At 45.1% G+C, this 8,913-nt stretch overlaps 1 protein-coding gene across 2 annotated transcripts in view; it reads left to right on the top strand.

The window, feature by feature from the left end:
* Nucleotides 1-1,123: 1,123 nt before the first annotated feature.
* LOC133120161 (amino acid transporter heavy chain SLC3A2-like) overlaps nucleotides 1,124-8,913 on the top strand; it is a 12,049-nt gene continuing 4,259 nt past the window's right edge. For both annotated transcript variants that reach the window (XM_061230235.1, XM_061230234.1), the window contains exons 1-6: nucleotides 1,124-1,266; nucleotides 2,524-2,768; nucleotides 3,050-3,240; nucleotides 6,771-6,944; nucleotides 7,482-7,576; nucleotides 8,545-8,687. In XM_061230235.1, coding sequence (XP_061086219.1) covers nucleotides 2,551-2,768; nucleotides 3,050-3,240; nucleotides 6,771-6,944; nucleotides 7,482-7,576; nucleotides 8,545-8,687 — 821 coding nt within the window. In that variant the 5' untranslated portion in view covers nucleotides 1,124-1,266; nucleotides 2,524-2,550. The remainder of the gene's footprint in view (nucleotides 1,267-2,523; nucleotides 2,769-3,049; nucleotides 3,241-6,770; nucleotides 6,945-7,481; nucleotides 7,577-8,544; nucleotides 8,688-8,913) is intronic.

Below are 8,913 nucleotides of genomic sequence, written 5' to 3'. Positions count from 1 at the left end.
CCACAAAAGAACATCAATGACAGTGTGCTTCTCACTTCTGAGAGTGGTGTGCCATGAGATTGTGTACATTTGGACATGCCTTCAGGTGCTCTCATTATTATTATTATTATTATTATAATTATTATAATTATTATTATTATTATTATTATTACAAATGCTCGGTCACATATCCACCAGCAGCCCCACCCTCTCTAAGGAATGGCAGATTGTGTCACTGGTATTTCTTCATTTATCAAGCTATTTTTGGTAAACTTGCTTCTTATCTTTTTGTCTTTTTATAAAGAACAGTCGTAGTTACAATCTGTGTTCCAAATTCCTCATGCTTGGGACAGTACCTTGCCGTTCTCTAAAAGTTGGCTTTTAGAGGAACCCTTTTCAGTTCTATACGTGACTATCATAGGTGTGAAAGACTCCAGACAAGGAACCCTTGAACTGGATACAGTGTTCTTCAGTGGGATCACAGGGTTCCTACTCAAACCAATTTTTTCTGAGAGTGTTTGGGTAAAAATAAATTAATCTCAATGGGATTCTCCTGGTAAAACAAAGTGTAACAATTGTTTAAAAACACATTCACCGCTTCTGCTCTTGGAATTACCATGTATCTCGAGAAAACCAACTCCCTCCCAAAATAAATCTGGATATATTTGTCTTCAGGAAAACGTATAGGAGTTTTCATCAGTTGAACGAACGAATTGTTTGATTAAAGATGTGAACTATGAGCGGTGCCACTCACGAATGGGCTAAACGTTACAGCAATAAGCTGTCTTCAGTGTCAATCACGCCACGAATAAAAAACAGAACTACGAAGCCTTTGATTAAATCTTGAGGATTGTATTGTAAGTCAGTCTTCCTGATAAATGACCATACAAACTGAAGACCCCCCTCTCCTTCCAGACTTCTGTTCGGGGAATTCTGGCGTGAGCGGAACGGGCTACTCTTAAGGTGGACTTGGCGTTTTGGGTTAAATTCACACTCTGGACTACGGTAATACGATTGCACGATTGTTGAAAACATGAACTGGTTGTCTTAACGCTATTTAATTCAACAGCTATTTGACGCGGCAAATCGACATAAATCTCAGTCTTCGATTGGAATGGTTCCACCTTTAAAATGGGCGGTCGCCTACAACAGCACGCCGGATACATGTAGTCTATATAAAACCAGCCTGTGATGCTAAGTCCCCGAAAGAGTTATTGCCATTAGATGCGAGAAGGTCGCAGATATTCAAAGCGCCGACCAAGACAGCTATAGACGACATTTTTACAGGTAATTTCAGATGTATATCTGTAATGTCTATCCTTGAATTGAAATGAAACATTACAATGTCAGAAGTATTTTCTTTTCTCCGTCGTTTGTAGCCTATGATTAAATGTCGATTGTAATGTAGGCTACCTACAGTAACTCGTTGGCGAAATGTTCATTTTTTTCACACGAAATTGTTTAAATGTAAAACCTTAGAAGTGTTTATTGATATTTATTTATTCGTTAGTAAGTCTGTATTCATAAACATAGGTGCACTGTATAGGCTAACGGCTCGTTGGTTGCCACAGCATTAATCATAGCCGACGGCTCTTGTATGCTCAACATCACACAATGGAACTGGACCTATCCGGTTTCCCCCGCAGTGGAAGCAGCATCATCCTTCCTTGGTTTGCCTCCTCTCGGACTCTAGTTCAGATGCTCGGTCATTATTTTTCAGTTTTCACATAGTCTGGACCTGGACGTCATTTTACTTTTGTTTTGAATATTATAATTTTGCCAAACACCGGTTTATACGGTTATTTCAGCTTCCGGGTTTACAGTAAGCTAAGTGTGCCGGGTCCGCCACATGCTCGTGCCAGCGCGGGCACATGCGATGATGGTAATGCGGATGCTGAATCTTTTGGATACTGTGTTCATGAATCACCATCAAGAAAAAAATAAATCATCTTCTTGCTGTCAAAATTGTAGTCCCAAGTACGAAGTCCATGAAGTGTTAACCCGTCTGTTCACACTGTTGAAGGATGCTTCACGGTGTAAACGCCTACATTAGAACACTCTGTACTATGTAGTCGTCGCCTATTGATGTGATGCAATTTCTCCCGCAAATTACTTAGCACTATACAAGCACTATTGATGTAATTGCGCTAATTGCTGTCAGACACTCAGATGTAATTTGGCTTGTCTCCATAGATTAACTCTTTTCAGTCCTTTATGGAACCCTCTATCATGGGTGTGAGGTGTTAAATCTTACGGACAAAATCATTTTTCCCAACAAAGAGCTAGATCGGGTTCTTCTATGCAATCGAAGGGTTTCTTTTGGAACCTTTTCTTTTTCTGAGAGGATGTGGCATACAGGCAGATAGCCTTTAAAACATGTTGTTAACGTGTTAACATCAGCCTGCCCAGGCACAGCAGATGGAAGTTAGTGATCTGGCAAAATATGGCATATTTACATCACAGAACAGTGATGTTGATGAACATGTACTGTCCCTGTGGAATAAATGAAATAAAATAAACGCATTTACATCGTGCTTTGTAAAGGTGACCGAAGCTTCAGCCGGCTGAGAGATGAGTAAGGACCCAGAGGTGGAGATGAAGGACGTGGAGCTGAACGAGGTGGACCAGGAGAAGCAGCCCATGACGGCTGTGGAGGCCGGGAACGGCGACGGGATCTCGCCCACCGCCGCCGAGAAGAACGGCAGCGTGAAAGTGAAGATGGATGAGGAGGAGGTCAAGTTCACCGGCCTCAGCAAAGAGGAGCTCCTGAAGGTCGCTGGAACGCCCGGGTGAGAGACCACCAACGTTTTACATCCTTTTACGAGATGAACCTTAATGGCCTGACACAGCTTGTTGACTGTTGTCATCTTTAATTAAGTTAAAATTGATAATAGCTGCGTCAGTTACTGATGCATCTAGAGGCCCGTCCACACCAAGAACTATCAAGATAACTACTGCTATAACAATACCAATAACTATCGCTATAACAATACCAATAACTATAGCTATAGTGATAACTGTAACTACTGAGCTGGACTGTACGGGTGACCTGCGGACGCTGCTGCCCCAGGTGGGTGCGGACACGCTGGGCCCTGCTGGTCCTCTTCTGGCTGGGCTGGCTGGGCATGCTGGCCGGGGCCATCGGCATCATCATCCAAGCCCCGCGCTGCAAGCCCCTGCCCAAAATGAACTGGTGGAACAAGGGGCCTCTGTACCAGGTGGGCAACGTGGCGGCGTTCACCGAGGAGAAGACCCTGCAAGGTAGGAAGGGGGGTGGGGTGGGGAAAGTATTTTTAGAGGAGTAGTGTGTAGGGTTGTGTGTTGTTGTATTGGGTTGTGTGCAGTTGTATTGGGGTGTGTGTTGTTGTTTTGGGTTGTGTACGGTTGTATTAGGGTGTGTGTTGTTGTATTGGGTTGTGTGCAGTTGTATTAGGGTGTGTGTTGTTGTATTGGGTTGTGTGCGGTTGTATTAGGTTGTGTGCAGTTGTATTAGGGTGGGTGTTGTTGTATTGGGTTGTGCGGTTGTATTGGGTTGTGTGCAGTTGTATTGGGTTGTGTGCAGTTGTATTAGGGTGTGTGTTGTTGTATTGGGTTGTGTGCGGTTGTATTAGGGTGTGTGTTGTTGTATTGGGTTGTGTGCAGTTGTATTAGGGTGGGTGTTGTTGTATTGGGGTGTGTGCAGTTGTATTAGGGTGGGTGTTGTTGTATTGGGGTGTGTGCAGTTGTATTAGGGTGGGTGTTGTTGTATTGGGGTGTGTGCAGTTGTATTAGGGTGGGTGTGTATGTGTGTGTGCACCCTCAGAAGTAAAGTGACAGTGGAGGTACATTTTCGTTCTTCTCAGTAAACCCTTAACTTCCAGAAATGTTCTCTTTGGGTACAAATTAGTTTGCTTTTCAAGGTACAAATGAGGTGCAGGGACAATGCATGGTGGGAGTTGGAGGCAGGAGGGGGATCTGGGAACAGTAGTTCTCTGGCAGTGTTGTGTATGAAGGGAGAACTTTGGGGTGGGGGACAGAAGAAGGCTTCCGTGAGAGGCGGTGGTTTCCATGGCAGCGCCAGGCGGAGTGGCACATGTGCGCTGAGAGCTCAACGATCACATGACTCAGCCGCTCAGCCACATGACTGCTGAGCCAGCACAATCCAGCACAATCCAGCACAATCCAGCTCTCGCCCTCACTCCACCTCCCTCTCCCTCTCTCTCCCTCTCTCTCCCTCCCTCTCTCCCTCTCTCTCTCCCTCACTCCACCTCCCTCTCTCCACCTTCCTCTCTCTCCCTCACTCTCTCCCTCTCTCTCTACCCCTCTCTCCATCCCACTCTCCCTCTCTCTCTCCCTCACTCCACCTCCCTCTCTCCACCTTCCTCTCTCTCCCTCACTCTCTCCCTCTCTCTCTCTACCCCTCTCTCCATCCCACCCTCCCTCCCTCTCCCTCACTCCCTCACTCCACCTCCCTCTCTCTCCCTCACTCTCCCTCCCTCTCCCTCACTCTCTCCCTCTCTCTCTACCCCTCTCTCCATCCCGCCCTCCCTCTCTCTCCCTCTGTGGTTTTGTTCCTCTCACATGTTCACTGTCGAGCCCTTTCCTCTGGATCCTATCAGAGAGGTTATAAGAGGTTATAAGAGGCTATGTGCCCCTGAGGAACACACGGGCGGACTGAAGACTGTGTTTGTGTTATTGGAGCAGCAGGGGTGCCTCTCTCTCCTATAGCTCACATTCCTTCATATTTCTACAGCTGGAGATGGTGTAAAGAAACCCCACTTAATGCATATCTGAAGTGTGCAATGACTGTGCCCCATCTGGGACTCAAACTGGCAGTACTCTGGTCTGGGACTCAAACTGGCAGTGCTCTGGTCTGAGAAACAGCTCAATGCAGCAGCCCTGTCTCCCTCCCTGTATCTATAAAATACGGAGAGGATAAGACTGAATTTAGATTTTTTTTTATTTTTTTATTTAAAGATATTTTTAAGGCCTTTTTCAGCTTTATTGGACAGTATAGTATAGAGAGACAGGAAGAATGGGAGCAAGAGAGAGAGAGAGAGGGGGGAAGACATGCAACAAATGTCAGACGGTCGGATTCGAACCGCAACGAGCATGCGGTCAGTGCTCTGCAGGCTGCGCCACCGAGACACCCCAATATTGATATTTTTACAATTGTATGAAGGTTTCAGGGTGAAAGAACACAAATTATTGAAGGACTATTTAATAATGAAAATGACAAAATAATAGTGTTGATTGCAATGTGCTTTCGCTGTGGAGACTAGCATTGGATTTCCATGCTTCCCAGATGTAAATCAAGATGATTGCAGTGCGCTGTCTAAATTGCTAGTATAGTCTCATGCTAATACCCATTTCAGAGTCATTTAAACCCTAATTACTAAAGTTGCTTACTTTGTAAACCTGCTGCTATAAGGGATATTCATACAGAAACATAATTGAAGTTCACTCTCTTTATATTTATAAACTTACAATTTATAAACTCCTCAAAAAAAGTTTGGATGTGTTTGGTCGATCATATCTGTTTTTTTTTTTGTTTTGTTTTTTAAAAATTTATTTCAGATTTTTCCCTTTTTCTCCCAATTTGGTGGCCAATTGTACCCCATCTGATTCAATTAGAGCCAGTATTAGATCCACCGCCCACACCCTGTCCCTCACGCCTTCCTCAAGCCGTCTCGTCTCGTGCTCGTGACCGTGATTCCAAGGCGCTTGAGGTGCTTTTTGTGCAGCGATCAGCTAACCCACCAAGTCCCTCCCTCTGGAGCAGCGAGCCAATCATGCTGCTCCACGTGAGCCGGACAATCTTGGCTTTTGGCAGGACCGGGAATCAAACCCTGGTCCCCGGTGTGCAACTGCAGTGAACTGCAACCGCAGGTCCGCTGCATCTTAGCCTGTTGCGCCAGCATTGTATCTTATGTCATTGGAAAGCCTGTTCATTTCCCTTTACAGTGATGTCCCATTAGTAAGGATCATGCATTTGTGGGATGAGCAGCACAGTTTATTATGTGGGTGGGGTCCCAAAGAAACATGCCAAATTTCCCTGCCAATGTCAGTGTATTCTCCTGTTGGTATTGACTCTGTTGTTTTGAGTGGTTTGGGGGATTGGATGATTGTACTCTATCAATAACAAGAAATAGAAAACAAGACATAAGTAAGAAGAAGTAATTTTAGGCCTTTTTCATTTAACAAACAGTCAGGAGCCTCAGTAGCGGGTGGAAGAACCATGCACAGCCACAACAGCCTGGCACATCCAGTCTCACAAACAGTGCCGTTCAAACACATCCAGGCCCCCTCACAACTGAAAAATGATCTTTACAAATGGGACGTTATCGCAAAGGCAAATGAGCAACACAATACAACACAAATTTCCAAACTTTTTTTCAGGAGTTTAACTCTTTGTAGTCTTTGCTACTTCATACCATGTACCTGCAACCAGCGAGTATGTATATTCTGTTGCATCAACAAGTAGTATAGTTTTTTAAATACCGATTTAATGTGAATTTTCACAAAGTACATCAATTTTGCAGAGACGGAGCGTATATAGCATCGTATACCACCACAGCAAAGAAAGTCCTCGACTAGTCAGTTTTGAATGAGATTCAGTTTTGAACGAGATTCTGAATTTATATGTAAGAAAAGCAAGAAAATATGTAATGACAACCAACAACAAAAATTACACTAATAAGACAATAGCAATAAAAAATATATAATAATAGTAATAATTATAATAATTGTGTTGTACTAGCCACACAGAATGCGGCATTTTTGTGTAATATTCTTTCTTTGTTTTTCTGCAGGACTGACGAAGAAGATAGACTACCTGAGTGACCTAAAAGTGAAGGGATTGATTCTGGGGCCCATCCACACGTCCAAAGCTAACCAACCACAGAGCCTCAGTTTCACCGAGATCGAGCCAAGCCTGGGGACCATGGATCACTTCAAGAACCTGATCAAAACGGCACACAAAAAGAGTGAGCCCCTTCACCGCTGTGCAGATCTGTTCAACAATCCCTCCATGTTTGCTCTTAGTCAAGTTACACAAAATGGCCTCAGTTTTTGCTCTTAGGCAAGTTACACAAAATGGCCTCTGTCTTTGCTCTTAGTGATGTCACACAAAATGGCCTCTGTGTTTGCTCTTAGCCAAGTTACACAAAATGGCCTCTGTTTTTGCTCTTAGGCAAGTTACACAAAATGGCCTCTGTGTTTGCTCTTAGTCAAGTTACGCAAAATGGCCTCTGTGATAGTTAATGAAAAGTGCTCCTTTGTCTTTGTGCTATGTGTTCTCTGTCAGGTCTGATTGCGTTCATGTTTGTCTTCATCGTGATGAGAGAGTTTGATTGTGTGAAGTGATTACTCCTTGTCATGTGAGACGCTGGTTAATGTATAATTCTGAGATGATTAAGATATAACACAGCTTCCTGAGTCAGTTCCTATCCTGTCTGTTCATCTGTTGATTCAGCCAGCTGACCAGTTGCCCTTTGACCTGTCTCTCTCCCTCTCTCTCTCAGGTATCTCGGTGGTTCTGGATCTGACCCCGAACTATAAAGGTCATGAGCCGTGGTTCGCTAACGGGACGGTCACCGATGTAGCGGAGAAGCTCAAGGTGAGAGGGCGGGACCCACAAAGCAGGATTACTGAGTTAGCTGGATAACTGCACTGAGTAAAACCCACAGAGCAGGATTACTGAGTTAGCTGGATAACTGCACTGAGTAAAAACCCACAGAGCAGGATTACTGAGTTAGCTGGATAACTGCACTGAGTAAACCCCCAAAGCAGGATTACTGAGTTTTCTGGATAACTGCACTGAGTAAAACCCACAGAGCAGGATGACTGAGTTAGCTGGATAACTGCACTGAGTAAACCCACAAAGCAGGATTACTGAGTTAGCTGGATAACTGCACTGAGTAAAACCCACAGAGCAGGATGACTGAGTTAGCTGGATAACTGCACTGAGTAAAACCCACAGAGCAGGATGACTGAGTTAGCTGGATAACTGCACTGAGTAAAACCCACAGAGCAGGATTACTGAGTTAGCTGGATAACTGCACTGAGTAAACCCCACAAAGCAGGATTACTGAGTTAGCTGGATAACTGCACTGAGTAAAACCCACAGAGCAGGAATACTGAGTTAGCTGGATAACTGCACTGAGTAAAACCCACAGAGCAGGATTACTGAGTTAGCTGGATAACTGCACTGAGTAAAACCCACAGAGCAGGATTACTGAGTTAGCTGGATAACTGCACTGAGTAAAACCCACAAAGCAGGATTAAAACACAACACAGCACAGCACAACACGCTTGTAAATCGCTTTGGATTAAAAGCGTCTGCCAAATGACTAAAATGTAAAATGTAAATGTAAAACCCTCAAAGCAGGATTCCTGAGTTAGCTGGGTAACTGCACTGAGTAAAACCTATGGTCCTAACATGCTGACTTTCTGTGGCCCTAATGCCCTGACTTCCTGTGGCCCTAACGCTCTGACTTCCTGTGGCCCTAACGCTCTGACTTCCTGTGGCCCTAACCCTCTGACTTCCTGTGGCCCTAACCCTCTGACTTCCTGTGGCCCCTGCAGCCGGCCCTGGTGTTCTGGCTGAAGGAGCACGAGGTGGACGGGGTGCGGCTCTCCGGGGTGGAGCGGCTGCTCAACGTCACGCCCAGCCAGTGGGCCGACTTTCGCGCCATCGTGCAGAACTTCACCACCGACGACAAGACCAGGTCCGTGGAACAGCACAGCACAGCACCACACAACACACTCAGCACAACACACAACACAACACAACACAACACACAACACACTCAGCACCACACAACACACTCAACACAACACAACACAACACACTCAGCACAACACACCACAACACAACACACTCAGCACAACACACCACAACACACAACACAACACACTCAGCACAGCACACCACAACACAACACACTCAGCACA

This window comes from Conger conger, unplaced genomic scaffold (assembly GCF_963514075.1).
Source record: "Conger conger unplaced genomic scaffold, fConCon1.1 SCAFFOLD_61, whole genome shotgun sequence".
Lineage (NCBI taxonomy): Eukaryota > Metazoa > Chordata > Actinopteri > Anguilliformes > Congridae > Conger > Conger conger.
Note: the sequence above shows the minus strand (reverse complement) of the source record. Positions and strands in the feature narration are given on the sequence as shown.